Source organism: Macadamia integrifolia, chromosome 4 (assembly GCF_013358625.1).
Source record: "Macadamia integrifolia cultivar HAES 741 chromosome 4, SCU_Mint_v3, whole genome shotgun sequence".
Taxonomy (NCBI): Eukaryota; Viridiplantae; Streptophyta; class Magnoliopsida; order Proteales; family Proteaceae; genus Macadamia; species Macadamia integrifolia.
Genome location: NC_056560.1, coordinates 16,153,143 through 16,167,145, shown reverse-complemented (window position 1 = coordinate 16,167,145; position 14,003 = coordinate 16,153,143). Strand labels below are relative to the sequence as shown.

At 41.4% G+C, this 14,003-nt stretch overlaps 4 protein-coding genes across 4 annotated transcripts; 2 read left to right on the top strand and 2 right to left on the bottom strand.

Moving 5' to 3' along the window:
• Positions 1-2,776: 2,776 nt before the first annotated feature.
• Positions 2,777-5,301, top strand: LOC122077587 (uncharacterized protein At5g39570). Its single transcript, XM_042643557.1, has 2 exons — positions 2,777-3,834; positions 4,995-5,301. Exons 1-2 carry the CDS (start codon positions 2,842-2,844, stop codon positions 5,076-5,078), a joined length of 1,077 nt encoding a protein of 358 aa, XP_042499491.1. The 5' UTR covers positions 2,777-2,841; the 3' UTR covers positions 5,079-5,301.
• LOC122077585 (pentatricopeptide repeat-containing protein At5g66520-like) lies at positions 5,299-7,485 on the bottom strand. The gene has a single exon (XM_042643555.1). It carries the CDS (start codon positions 7,342-7,344, stop codon positions 5,665-5,667), a length of 1,680 nt encoding a protein of 559 aa, XP_042499489.1. The 5' UTR covers positions 7,345-7,485; the 3' UTR covers positions 5,299-5,664.
• Positions 7,336-8,918, top strand: LOC122077586 (putative pentatricopeptide repeat-containing protein At1g74400). Its single transcript, XM_042643556.1, has one exon. It carries the CDS (start codon positions 7,473-7,475, stop codon positions 8,913-8,915), a length of 1,443 nt encoding a protein of 480 aa, XP_042499490.1. The 5' UTR covers positions 7,336-7,472; the 3' UTR covers positions 8,916-8,918.
• A 58-nt stretch (positions 8,919-8,976) lies between these two features.
• Positions 8,977-13,488, bottom strand: LOC122077588 (transmembrane emp24 domain-containing protein p24delta9-like). Its single transcript, XM_042643559.1, has 4 exons — positions 13,077-13,488; positions 12,741-12,950; positions 9,496-9,572; positions 8,977-9,247 (listed from the first exon to the last, which is right to left on the bottom strand). The coding sequence occupies exons 1-4, from the start codon at positions 13,302-13,304 to the stop codon at positions 9,103-9,105; spliced, it is 660 nt and encodes a 219-aa protein (XP_042499493.1). The 5' UTR covers positions 13,305-13,488; the 3' UTR covers positions 8,977-9,102.
• Between the last annotated feature and the right edge of the window lie 515 nt (positions 13,489-14,003).

Below are 14,003 nucleotides of genomic sequence, written 5' to 3'. Positions count from 1 at the left end.
CCAAAAAAAAAAAAATCTAGTGCACCTTTATGCTTAGAAACATAAAATTGGGGAAATTGTTATAAATAATCATTGTCGTCGTCATCATCAACAACAACAACAACAATCTCAGCCTTAATCCCAACTTAATGTGGCCGACTATATGGATCCAATCAAAACACAATAGAAAAAAAGGCCAATTATCACGATGAGAGAATAGAAATTATAAGGGTGAGAGTATAGAGATGAGAGTAAGAAGAATGAGGCAGAGCTCCATAAATCAGGAGAATCTTAGCTACATGGGGTCAACTACATGGATCCTTGCCCTCCAATAGGTTCTATTCAAGGTCATACTTGGGACAAGAATGAGACTAAGCATGTTTTTCCTCATCACTTCGTCTATGGCCATTTTAGATTTGTCCTTAGCTCTTTTAACTCCTTCAATCTAAATCAATTCACTCTTCTTTATTGGGGCGTTCTTAGGCCTCCTTTGAATATGACCATATCATCTCAAACGACATTTGCTGATTGTAAATAAATAAAATGAAAATAAAAAAAATAGAAAAGAAAACTACCTGATCGCATAGACCTTGTGCCTAGTAATTGGGACATGTGAATTTACTACCCCACCCTTGTGAAATAAAAAATTCTCATTCATGTTGATGCCCCTGCTGGTGCTCTCATTGGTCCTTGCACTGATGTCAAGGGCCACATGACCAGGCAGTGATCTCATGCCCAAATAAAAAATGTATATCTAAATTCTGATGTATTTTAGTAATTGAAGACATCATCCGATGTTCTACATAGACAACATTGAATCAGTTTGTCTTCAGTACTCGGAATACATGGAATTCCAAATTGGTAAAATTTCTTAGTTGTTGCACTCCGGCTTTCAACAAAGTTTAGTAACCACCCTCTTGGGTTTTGCAATTAACTCCTTCATCACTCTCATTGCTTCCCATTTGATACCTAAATATCTAATCCATGCATGTCTCAAAGGAATCTCGATTGGCTGCGTTAGCCCTTAACGTTTGACTCGTAGTCAGATGGGGAAGCTGGAGGAGGTTTAGAATTAAAATAACTACAATGAGATATTGGATTCGAACTGCTCCAATAGAACGGATTGATGGACAGTTTTTTTTTGGTGAAAGGATTGATCAAGGACACTTAAAAGTTCTCTCGAGAACAGAATGTCAACTACAATTATCACAATGTTGCACTTGAGTACAAATTAGAGTGGACTGAGACATGTAATCGGCCACTCTCTTTTAGATTGTATTCACCCTTACGGTGTTAATTGGGTTCCTTACAAATTGAACTCTAAGATACCACTGCTCAAATAATTGTTCCACAATGACCATTGGTTCATGCTGGGACTTCATGAGTATTGATATCTAATTTCTTATAATACTATCAAAACTTGGTAAAACAGAAAGGAGATGAAAACACAAGTGAGAAAGAGTGTCTTGAGAGCAAATGGGAGCAAGAGAGCATTCATATATATATATATATATATACTAGTAAATACAAATGCATGTGTAGCGGAATATTTTTCTTAGAGTGTATTTGTGTGGATAAAATTAATAAAATTAAAATATTAATGATACTATTTGATAGCAAATCTTTTTCTTCAATTAAAATTGTTTCATTATATAAGTTTAAAATGTCACTTTTTTTGTAGAAGAATTTCTTTGCAGACCATATTCTTTGTATAAGGTCCACTTTTCTTTCCTGTCTTGTTGTTTTTAACTAAAACCTTGGTTGTTGACATCGATATACCTCTTGATAATGCTATGTATAATTGTCCATGTGAAAATACTGATTCGGGAAGATATACTCCAACATGTGGTATAGTTTATCCTTGTGATTTATTTATTGTCATTGCTAAGCTAAGTCTAACTGGGAATTGTTTTCTGTTTGAAAGTGGGAATTGTTGGTGAAAGTGGGATTTTTAAGGAAAAGAACAAGATTATCGGTAAATTGTCCAACTGCAATCTCTGCTAATATAACATTTTTTTGGAATTGACGACAAACCAAACGGGTTCCATTGCATTCTCCATGTGAAGGATTCAAATTTGAAGTCAAAAACAAGATTAGCAACCTATCTTAACCATAACAGAACAAAAAATAACGACAGATAGTATAATCGGGGTCAATCTGGCCCAACCTAATAAAATTAGAATCAGAGTCTCAGCCTAATAATAATTACACACATTTGTTGTGAAGGGTACACACATTGTTTCTCTCTCTCTCTCTCTCCTTCCACCATGTGGGGTTCGCGTTGATCAAACCGTTTCCACTCTGTTCTTTTTCTTTGTTTTTGGGTAGAAGTTTCCACTCTGTTCTTGGTGAAGGCAATGGAGATGTCGACATGGAATTGTGGAAACTACCCTCCAAATAAATAAATAAAAAGGCAATCTTAAGATGTCAATGGGACAACTTCTCATCTGTATAGCCATTGATAGCGAATTTAGTCGGTGATGATGATGAGGACAATATAACGACATGAATTGTGAGCAAATGACAATGACAGTGATATTTTAATTATTCAAACCTGATCCTAAACCGACCAAAATACTATACAATGGACCCCACCCATTTCACTAAACCCAAAGCCCATGGGTCCAGAGTCTAGACAGTTTGCTTTTGGTCCTCTCAGAGTGAGGCCATGAGGAGAAGGAGAAAGGCCATTGGAAGGGTAGTTTTGTTATTGTCTACAGATCTAGGGGCTTCCCCCCCCCCGCCCCCCTTCTCTCTCTCTCTGGAGAGCCGCTCCGCTCCATAAAAGGATCCCATCTGACCTTCACTTTACCTTTGGCAGATCTAGAAATTTTGCAGAGATCAGATCTGAAAGAAGAAGCTATGGCATACTCGAGAGGCGGCGACGATGTGGACGACTTCGACGAGTACGATCCCACCCCCTACGGTGGAGGTTACGACCTTGCTCTTACCTTCGGCCGCCCCCTTCCACCTTCCGAGGAGACCTGCTACCCGATCTCCTCCTCTTCCTCCGAATTCGATTACGACAGGCCCCAATACACCTCCCACGCTGAACCCTCCGCTTACTCTGAGGAGGCTCAGCAGGCCGAGTACAGTCGCTACTCTCGCCCCAAGCCCAGGCCTCAGCCCGGGTTTCAGCCTCAGGTCGGCGGTGACGAGTACGGGGGAAGGCCGAAGCCACAGCCAAACTACGGGTTCCAGCCCGGATATGGCGGTGAGAGCGAGGTCGGGTATGGTCGAAGGCCTGAACCGGAGGAGCCTGTGTCAGAGTACGGGTCTGGATATGGTGGCCGGCCGGCCAGGCCTGGCTATGGTGGGGAGCAGGAAGGTGGGGATTACCCTCCGCCGAGGCGATCGGAAGATGAAGAAGGAAGTGGGGGGTATGGTTATGGCAGCGGGAGGAAGAAAACTGAGGAGTATGGTTACGGTGGGAGGACTGAATATGAGAAACCGGAATATGAGAGGCCTAGTTACGAGGAGGAGCCACCTCGGAGGCCTTCTTATGGGAAACCCAGCTATGAGCAGCAGGAGGAAGAGTCGTATCCCAAACCCTCTTATGGGAGGCCCAGCTATGGGCAGGAGGAAGAAGAGTCGTTCCCCAAGCCCTCTTATGGTAGGCCTAGCTATGGGCAGCCGGAGGAGGAGTACCCGAAGCCGGCTTACGGAAGGACCAGCTTTGGGCAGTCGGAGGAAGAGGAGTACCCGAAGCCCTCTTATGGAAGGCCCAGCTATGGGCAGCCAGAGGAGGAGTATCCGAAGCCAGCTTATGGGAGGTCCAGCTACAACGAGGAAGACGAGCCTCGGAGGAACCAGGAAAGCAGTTATGGAGAAGACAGCTATGGTCGCAAGAAATATGTGAGTTGATCCCTCAACCTTATTGCGATCTTTACATTGATGAATAGTTAGTCAGAGATAGTGGTTTCTGTTCCTAGTTATCTCCATTTAAAGTGTTGAGGTGGCATCTTCTGATATCTGAGAGTAAATGGATACCCGTTTGATGATTTGATTAGGTGATTTGGTTCCTTGTTTTCTGCTCTGATATGAATTGGGGTTTGATACATTGTACCCATTTAGTCTGTTTTTCGGTAAACTTGATTAGGTGATATGGTATTGCTACCCAATTTTCCTGTTGCAAAACAAATTGGACTCTTTTTGTATTGAAACTTGTGGATGGAGGGAATAATATTTCACCCTTGAATCCTGTCTCTTTAACTAACTCCTTGAGTTGTTTTGGATCAAATTTCCTTTTTCAAAAGCCTAGGGGCATCTGGGCTTATAAAATAGAGAACTGTGAGGGCTGCCTCAGCCTGGTACAGTGTTATTTTGTTTTGTTTTCTAGTGTTTGTCACCATGTGTTGTAAACGATGCTCCTGTTTTAGGTGGATCTGAGGCTTAAATGCAGTAATTTCCCTATCATGCCTCAGCGTTTTGGTGCAGTTAGAATCATTTTACTACTCTTCAAACTTGAGTTGTAGATGCATGTTAATCATTCTTTGCTAAAACTCTTTTTTCATGTGGATGACATAGGAGAATCCTTGGTATTCTTTCTTTTCTAAATTGCTAGTTTCTATGTACAGCTTCCTGTTGGGTTATTAACATTTGTTCTGTTCCCATCTTGTAAATGTTGGATGCCATACAAAACATGCAACTAAACTGGAACAAATCTCAAGGGCCCAGAGTTTGCTAATATTGATAATGGGGGGTTTCAGTCAGACTCTTAATTAAATTGGTTTTAAAGTATATGCAATCCTGGTTTATGGTTTTGCACTAACATGTTAAGTTTCAGAATCATCCAAAGAGGCATATTCTCACAAAATGTGCCTATACAGATGTTAAGAGATGAATATAAATTTTTAGCAACTCCTTGCATTTGGATTTTACCAAACTTCGGAAGAACACATAATTTTGAATACCTTGATTTAAAGTTAACATGTGTTCTTGGGAAATAGCAAAATTGGTTCATTGTTTGGTTGAGGGTGTGTTCCATACTAATTATATTCTACCACAAATTTCAGGGAGATGATGACTCTGACGATGATGAGAAAAAGAAGCAACGCCATCACAAGCACCATCACCGCAAGGACTATGATGATGAATGAATGAATGAATTGAGCACCCAAGTATCTCGATAGGTCCCCATTCAAAGTAGGGTTTCTGCCTACTCCGAATCAGTTTACTAAATAAAGAGATGGGGTTGTGTGTGTGTCTGAGTTCTCTTGAGACTTCATTTTACTTGTTTGCTTGACTGGTAATTGTGTCATTTTAATAAAATCCCAAACTTTGTGGCTTGTTTTACTTATAAAAGTTTCTTCTTGTCTGGCATATGAATTCTTGCATACACAGATGGAGAGAGCTTGCATACACAGATGGAGAGAGTAGAGTTTTAATCCCACCCGATATGAACTTACAATGATTATTAGTTGCTTGAGTTGCCTTGAAACACATGAGCAGCCGAAGATAAAACCAGAGAGGTTTCAGGACAGCTTTTATTTGCCAATATTTGTTACAGGAACAGGAGCTCCTGCCTTCAAATGGCGAAAGATTGTGATCCCTTGTGATGATATAATCTGTCAGAAATCATTGAAACAAATTTGGCGATGGAATGAGTCTGCACAGATCCTGAGATTTTTTATATAAAGAATTGGGTCCCTCTGTTTGGGATGCCGATCAACCCAAAAGCCATTGTCAATTGATGCTCGCCCTCCCCTTTTCTTCTTCGTCCAAGAGGACATCTGATGTGCATAGCACATGACCTTCCAATTTGGCTAGCCTTGTGATCTCTTCAACCATCTTGTTGATGGCGGTTGCATGCCTGTGGCTCTGATCACCTGCAACAAATTCATGGATAACCCCATCCACTTGGATCCAACTGCGACCTGAAGGCTTCCTCAGACCCATTGCAACCATCCTCCGTCTAACCATAGCAACATCATCCCATCTTTTTGCCGTGGCATACACATTCAACAAGAGCACAAGAAACCCAGCAGCTTGGTCTGGCTCAAACACTAAAGCCAACTGGTTATCAATATTGGCTGCAAGCTCCACGTTCTTGTAAATCCTGCAACCACCAAGGAGAGCACCCCATATAGCAGTATTTGGTTTCATCGGCATGGTCTCGATTAGTTTCTGAGCTTCATCCAATTGGCCTGCACGGCTCAGTAGATCAACCATGCACCCATAGTGCTCAATCCTGGGCTCAAGATTGTAAGTCGTAGTCATGCACTTGAAATAAGTGCGGCCCTCGTCAACCCACCCCCTGTGGCTGCAGGCACACAGCACCCCAATGAAAGTTATCTCATCAGGTCTTATTCCTTCTCCTTCCACACTTTGCATCCACCGGAAGACAACCAGTGCTTCCTCTCCAAAGCCCTGCTTTGCAAAACCTATGATCATGGTTGTCCAAGAGATGGTGCTTCTGTGTGACATCTCTTTAAACATTCTGTAAGCTTCTTCAATAACTCCACAACTTGCATACATATGGATGAGTGCATTCTTTAGAGGCACAAAATCTGGTTTTTGAATACATGAAGCCTTGTCAAGATAGGAGTGTATCCATCTTCCTGTTTTCAAGTCTACTAGTTCAGCACAAGCTGATAATGCTGCTAATAAAACTACCTGGTCCACTTCCACTTGAGCTTTCCTCATCTCGTAGAACAATGCCAGTGCCTGCTTGCATTTCCCAGTCTTGGTATAGCCTGCAATCATGGTCGTCCATGATACGGCATTCCTTTCTGGCATGTCATAAAAAAATTCCTGTGCAGTCTTAACGTCTCCACGTCTAAAATAGCCAGAAAGCATGGAATTCCATGTCATCACATTCCGTTGGGTCATCTCATCGAACACCTTACGTGCCTTTAGAACACCAGCAACCCCTCCTGCAGTAATATACATGTTGACAAGATTTGTCTGCACAAAAACATTTGAGCACAGTCCGTTGGACATAATTCTCCCATGTAGTTGCTCCCCTTCTTTCAAGTAGGATGGTCCTGTACAAGCATTAAGCAGGAACAAGAAGGTGAAACCATCAGGTTTGGTTTCTGCAGCTCCCATTTGATTGTAGAACTGGAAGGATTTCTGAGGTGTTTCGCTCAACGCATACCCTCTGATCATCTGGTTCCAGACAATGGTGCTTGGATTCATGATTTGGTCAAAAGCCTGTTGGGCATGTAAGAGGTTCCCAGAGGTGACGCAGAACGACAAAAGCTTGGCAAGAATGTAATTTTTCTGAGAGAAGCCATTTACAACTATCTGGGAATGAATCTGGGTGAGCTCCTTGCTTCTTTTGCAGCACTGCAACAAGGAAAACAGGTACTGTTGCTTAGCTCTATAGTTCAGATTAGTCAGATTCACTTCGGCTAAGAACATGAATACCAAAGCAGCAACACTCTTATGTCAAGAGGGTTCGTATCGGAAAGAGTTATATATGTTCAACGGCACCAATCCGCTCTCCCTCTACCCCTTCTTTTCGCCTCTCTCTAAACGTCACTCATATCATGAGATTCCTGGGTAGGTATCCTTCGCCCCTAACACCCTTGACCAAGCTGTATTCTACCATCCAACAGGAAGCTCAACACTGTTGCCACCTCAAACCACAAAAATCAAACACCATTTTTAAAGGCTACGTTAAGACCGGTTCCACCATTAAGGCTCTCCTACTCTTTCGAAGCCTATGGAGAAAAGGCACCACTTGCATCGACAGCTTCTCCCTCCTCTTCGTCCTTAAGGCATGCACTATGAAGTCCCATGTCAGAGAAGGCAAACATGTTCACGCTATCATCATTAATCTGGGCTTTGAATCAGTTATTTTCCTTCAGACAACTCTACTCAATATGTATTCCGCAATGGGAAATCTTGATGATGCACACCGCCTGTTCGATGAAATCCCCACCAAAAATGTCGTCAGCTGGACTGCCTTGATTTCAGCTTATGTCAACAATGGGAAGCCTAATAAGGCTCTCAAGCTCTTCAGACAAATGCAAGTGGATAATGTGGAGCCAGATCAGGTGACTGTCACTGTTGCCCTCTCTGCTTGTGCAGATCTTGGAGCGCTGGACATGGGAGAATGGATCCATGCCTATGTCTGTCGTGATCAAGGGGTTGAAGCAGACTTGTGCCTTAATAATTCTCTTATAAACATGTATGCAAAATGTGGGGATATAAGAAAAGCCAGGAGATTGTTTGATGGGGTAAAGCAGAAGGATGTCACTACTTGGACATCAATGATTGTGGGCCACGCTTTGCATGGACAGACAGGAGAAGCTCTGCAACTTTTTGCAAAAATGGAAGAAAGTAACAGGTGCAGGAAGAGAAACTGGAACAACGGTGAACAGAGGAGTAATTTAGTACTCCCCAACCAAGTCACATTCATAGGAGTCTTAATGGCTTGTAGCCACGCAGGGTTTGTGGAAGAAGGGAAGCAACATTTGAAAAGCATGAAGGAAAATTATGGTTTAACCCCTCAGATTTCTCACTATGGCTGCATGGTTGATCTCTTGTGCCGAGCTGGACTTCTGGAAGAGGCTTATGGCTTTATCGTGAACATGCCAATCCAGGCAAGTGCAGTGGTATGGCGTACCTTGCTCAGTGCTTGTAGTCTCCATGGTAACACTGAACTTGCAGCAAATATCCATCACCGGCTGCGTGAGTTAGAGCCCAGCCACGCTGGTGACTATGTTACCATGTCTAACACCTATGCTGCTGTAGGGATGTGGAATGAGAAGCTGATGGTGAGAGATCAGATGACGCAACGACGTGCACCAGGTAGCAGCTCAATTGAAGTGGGAAGTACAGTTCATGAGTTTGTGGCAGCTGATAAGAGTCATCCTTTAAGAAGAGACATATATGCCACTCTTGAGGGTATGAATAAGAACATTAAGGGTTCTGGCCACACGCCAGATATCTCATGGTGGGATTTCAACAGCAAAACAGACTACTGAAGTTAACGGGCGAGGGATGTTTAGGGTGTTAGTCCAGAGGTAAAGATTGCTGAACAAAACGTAATAGAAGTGATAAAGTACATTAATAAGTTAAAAGTGTATTTTCTCTAGCCCGTTCATGTATTTCTCTTAAGTACATTATTGCTGGGAAAAAATTACAGAAACAAAGAAATATTTTAAGAAAGAACTACAGAAGCTTCTTCCTCTCAAAAAATGTCTTCAAATGCCATAGCTGCAAGCCTGCCACTGATAAGCATACTAAGAGTGAAAGAAAGCCCAACCAGGCCATTCTGGAATTGGTTACTCTATTCAGTTCCTGCATTTCTTCCTCCCTGAGACGGTCACAAAAAAAGGAAAAAAGTAAGGAATAAATGGTTAAGAAACAAAGGAAAAGCGAACATTAGATAGAGGGAAGGGCTAACACCATTCTGGCATCCAATCCAAACAGTGTCTGGATCGGAGCACCAACCATATGTCCCAGAACACTAGTGAACAATCAGCAATTTCCTTGATATCTAAAAATCCGCATAAAGAGAGAGAAGCTTTGTAGATGAAAAGGAAACTTAATCTCCTTGCATACCTTTCACGGAGATAAAACATTTCTTCATGAATGGATGTTACAGTGTCAAACAACTTCTTCAGCTCCAGTTCCATCATCTGAAATGGTACACATAGTAGACAAAAAGAAAATGCTTGAATTTAAATCTCAGTAGCTACCTAAAAAGAACTGCATGTTCAATAAAATTAGCAATCTCCCATCTATATCAAATAATAATGTGTTATAGGGTACGTGTTTCCAACATTTAAAAATTAATCAGAATTACCCCTAACGGATCATTCTTAGAATGTGATGCAAGTCCATATTTTTCCTTTAGCAGCTCAAATTCAGTCATTTTATGCAGCACAATATCGGTCGACCATCAGACAGGTAATTGAAAAATTATATTCCTTTCCATAGAAGTGTAACAACTGTTTATCCCAAAAGCTCAGGCTGTTAAGTAAAGATTACAACAATGTATATCAACACACATAAACACCCCCCTCCCGGGCACGAGCAGGCCCACACACACACGCCTCTGTACATGACACCATCACGTGGTGGCACCATCATGTGGTAACAAAGGGCACAACAACACAAACCCCTCACCTTACTAAGGACCAAACCCCTCCTGGCCCTGATACCATGTCTGTTAACTGTTACAAAAATGTATGTCAACAGCAAGGAACCTTAAAGGCAATGGGACCTGAAAGTGTTAATCTTCTATTATATTATTTGAATTGTAACATCACGTATCCTTTTAACACAAGCCTACTCATCATCATTCCACAGATAACCTATCCCTATTAATTCCCTCATCATCATTCCATGACACTGTTGATGTAAAATAAGTGGTCACACCCAAGATTTTAAAAATCAGAATAGGTCAAGGCCAATACCGATCCAGATCACCCTGGATCAGACAGTATCGGACAGATTTACCCTTGCTTTTCAATAAAAATCATTTTTACCATTTTTCATATAGATTAAAGAAAAAAGTATATAATTAGAAATGTTTAATTACATCCACTGAGGTTCCCCTTTCAAAAATCCAAAATTTTTATTCCCATTTAACTCTTAGCCCTTACTAGTGGATAGGTATCGGATCGGTCAGGATCAGGGAATGGTCAAGGCCGATACCGATCCAATCGGGCTGATACTGACCGATCCAATCTCCAAGTTTTAGAACCATGGTCGCACCAGTCACCAGCAGACTGTATCAAACCAGTGAAATCAGGCCACCCATCAATGTAAATTAACAAAATAAATACTTTTTCTCCCTTTTCCTCTCTCCAAATCCCCCAAGGAGCACTAAAAGTAGTAGTAACAATGTGTATTTTTCTTTTCTTCCCTATTTGTTTCATTTGAACACAGAAAGCATTTCACACTCAATTCAATGGATGCATTTTCACACTCAATTCAATGGATGGGTTTCAATAATTTAAAGAGGGTAACTTCCACCAGCTTCTTGGCAAGGTACTTTATGGAACTAAGGTATTAATACACAAAGCAGACTACAAAAGAGAAGAGAGAAGTTGTAGGTGAATAGAACTAAATAGTCTGTTCCAGCAAGACACCATCCTCACCAAAACATGATTCACAGCGTTTGCCAACTCTGGCATACATGCAAGTAAAAGCCCTTTTTTACCCAAAAAAAAAAAAAGTAAAAACCTTTGAGGTATTTAATCATGACCTTAAAACTAGCACTGAGAAGATCATTGTCTACTGTCTTCAGCTCAGGTTTTTGTCCTCAGTAAAGATTTACACTCTCCCCTGGCAAAACTGAAAAGCAAACAAATGAAATCTGGACTAATACAGGTAAAACAATCCCTTGTCTGATCTCTTCTCTACAGTAGGCATGTTTGAAATGCCAACAAAATTGACAAGAAATTTTATTGGGGAAAAGTCCATCCCAAGACCTTTTCAAACAGAAATTTTGACCTTGATACATTTATTCCGGAGTCTATATATGCATACACAATGAATCTCCACGTAGGATTTCTTTACCTCATGGAAATGAAAATTGAGGATGGTTGATAGTTCAAATACTATAAGTGTCAAAGCAAATAGTTTGGCTATGATTTCACAGACGTCTAATCTAAAATGATGGCTCTAAAATCCTCAAAGAAAACTAACCCATCCATCTCTAGAGAAAGGATAAGGGGATGCAAAGCTGATTAAAGGGATCCAATTTCACATCTCAGATAAATCATTTCAGCGAAAATTCACACCCAAGATACTGATAAAACCAAAAAAGGTTTGGCAAATAATATTTTTTTTTTTTGGCGGGCAGAGTCGTAGTGGTGAAACTGATCAAATAGTTTTAGTGTATAACCGAAATAATCCGTGGCCAAATTAGTCAAGATCAGCTATGAAGATCTTGATGGGTATAGAGTGACGACCTTGACATTTGGCTACCAATTTCAAGGTCACAGTGCCTTGTATGACTGACAATTTGAGGAGCATTCAGCACTTGGTGGTCACTGACCAGTTGGTTAACCTCAAAGGCTCCTACGCTCAAGGTCCATGAAGGTTTTCACCTTGATAGCAAGATCAGATCTCGTCTCAGTGAGAAATGCTTGGTTCCACGAAGGCCATGGTCAGTTCACTCCATGACGGAGAAACTTGCCAAATATGAGGAGGGGGAAGCTCTCTACTTAGTTTGTTCCCCTTGGCCTCATTGTGGCCACTCTTTAATCACCCCTTTCTCTTCCTCCCACTTTTTCAACTCTTCTACTCTTCATAGTTTATGTTATCTCTTCCCTCTTTTGTCTAAAGATGAGTTATGTCAATAACATATTATCCCAAAAAAAAAAAAAGGTTGAGTGAACAACATGTATTAAATTACATATGATTACTGGGATTGAGGAGACCCCTTTCCTATCCGATGTTATGAAAGAGGCTTGTGAGATCAGAATTGATTGTGACTACGATTGAGAGCAAAAGGGGCACTATATGCTATTTCAAAGATTCCTCTTCCCTTGCTAACAGCAGACACGCAATTTATGCCGGATGATCACCAATATTATTTCCCTTCTTTATAGGGAGCTCCAATCCCCCTTGTCAAGATAGTTGTTTCTTGCTTTCTAATCTTAAAATCTAATCTTCTAATCAAAATGTTGTATTTACCAGAGTTTTCCCACAGCCTAGTCGGCAAGCATAGCTCTTCTGGAAATTTTGAAGGGTTGAACTTAATAAATTTATTACCATAACAAACAGAACGAGTATTAAGTAGTGAAAACCCAGGAAAAAGAAGTTTAGAAGATGATGGCACATGAGTTACTTACATCGATTTGCCCTTTCTTAGCAACATTCGACCAGTCCTTCGCAGCAACACCAGTCTTCCAATCGAAATCAACCGTCAACTTGACTGGTGGCCTCTGTTCATTTACCCAGAAACAAGCCATGTAGTCACCAGACTCAGCCGCAGTGAAAGCAAATTGTCCAGACTCCACAAGTTCCCCATAGTGATAATTGTTTCCGTAAGAGGAGGTAACCTGACAACTCCATCACCACAATCACTCTAACCAAAACCAAAGAAATAAAGCTCTAGAATTGCAGACAAATCATAAGAAACCAAAACAAAAAACTCAGAGAATTGTGATTTATCTTCAGATTCTTACCCTCACAGTGATCTTATGCGAATCGGGCAACGGGTACCCCTCGTTCAAATTAACAACACTGTACTTTCCGACTGTCATGGCGTTGCTCTTGATATCTTCCGATATGCATTTCGTGTGACCAGATTGAAGGTCAAAACGAAGGGACTGAGCGACAGATAAGAGAAGCCCTACAGTAAGAATAAATAATCCAAATCCGCTCATCGTGTCGAAAACCCTAGACCGATTCATTAGCTTCCACGGCAAGATGCGACCTTCAGTATACGATCCGACACAAAAAGAACGTGGATGCGGTTGTGGTTCGAAGCCTCTGCAACTCCGCCTCTGCAAGATCTGTTGGTTTTTGTTGCCGAACGTCCGAACTCCGAAGACAAGGACCACGACTGCGCGCTAACTCCAATTCCTGAAGTTGTTTAGAAGTATCATCGTGTGTATCTTAGTCGTATCAGTGTGCAGTATCACAACAACGATCCGACCGTCCGTTATCGATGGTTGAGGGTCAGCATGGACCCACGACGATTTACGACTTGGATCCCCACCCGTACTGGGCCCATTATATGTGTTGAAGCGAAACCATGGATTCGAAGTTTAGAATCAGGGGACTACTCGATATGGGACATGTTTCAGAATCACACGAATTACACCGAAGCCCCCTCTGGTTTTTCTTTCTTTGGATAGCTCCCCTCTGGTTTCGAACAACTTCAGATGCCAACTTTCATTTTTCTGAAATACTCTTTAAGTCCCTCCTTAGTAAGGGTTTCAATTCTGAGCCCACACGGATAGGTCAGATCAAGCCCGACCTAGGTCTTGGACCAGTCCATTAAATAAACGTGTCAGGCTTGATGGTTTCTTTCATTCATGCATTGGATCTCACTAAAGGAAAAGGACCCAATTAATAAATGATTGCTTTTACCAAAAATTTCTATGTTT

Excerpts from the sequence above, each read along its gene's own strand:
- LOC122077585 (XM_042643555.1), bottom strand. The coding sequence starts at position 7,344 with ATGTTCTTAGCCGAAGTGAATCTGACTAATCTGAACTATAGAGCTAAG.
- LOC122077586 (XM_042643556.1), top strand. The coding sequence starts at position 7,473 with ATGAGATTCCTGGGTAGGTATCCTTCGCCCCTAACACCCTTGACCAAG.
- LOC122077588 (XM_042643559.1), bottom strand. The coding sequence starts at position 13,304 with ATGAATCGGTCTAGGGTTTTCGACACGATGAGCGGATTTGGATTATTT. Across the intron at positions 12,951-13,076 it reads CGCATAAGATCACTGTGAGG|GTTACCTCCTCTTACGGAAA; the intron begins GTAAGAATCTGA and ends TGGAGTTGTCAG. Across the intron at positions 9,573-12,740 it reads CTAAGAAAGGGCAAATCGAT|ATGATGGAACTGGAGCTGAA; the intron begins GTAAGTAACTCA and ends GTACCATTTCAG.
- LOC122077587 (XM_042643557.1), top strand. The coding sequence starts at position 2,842 with ATGGCATACTCGAGAGGCGGCGACGATGTGGACGACTTCGACGAGTAC. Across the intron at positions 3,835-4,994 it reads GCTATGGTCGCAAGAAATAT|GGAGATGATGACTCTGACGA; the intron begins GTGAGTTGATCC and ends CACAAATTTCAG.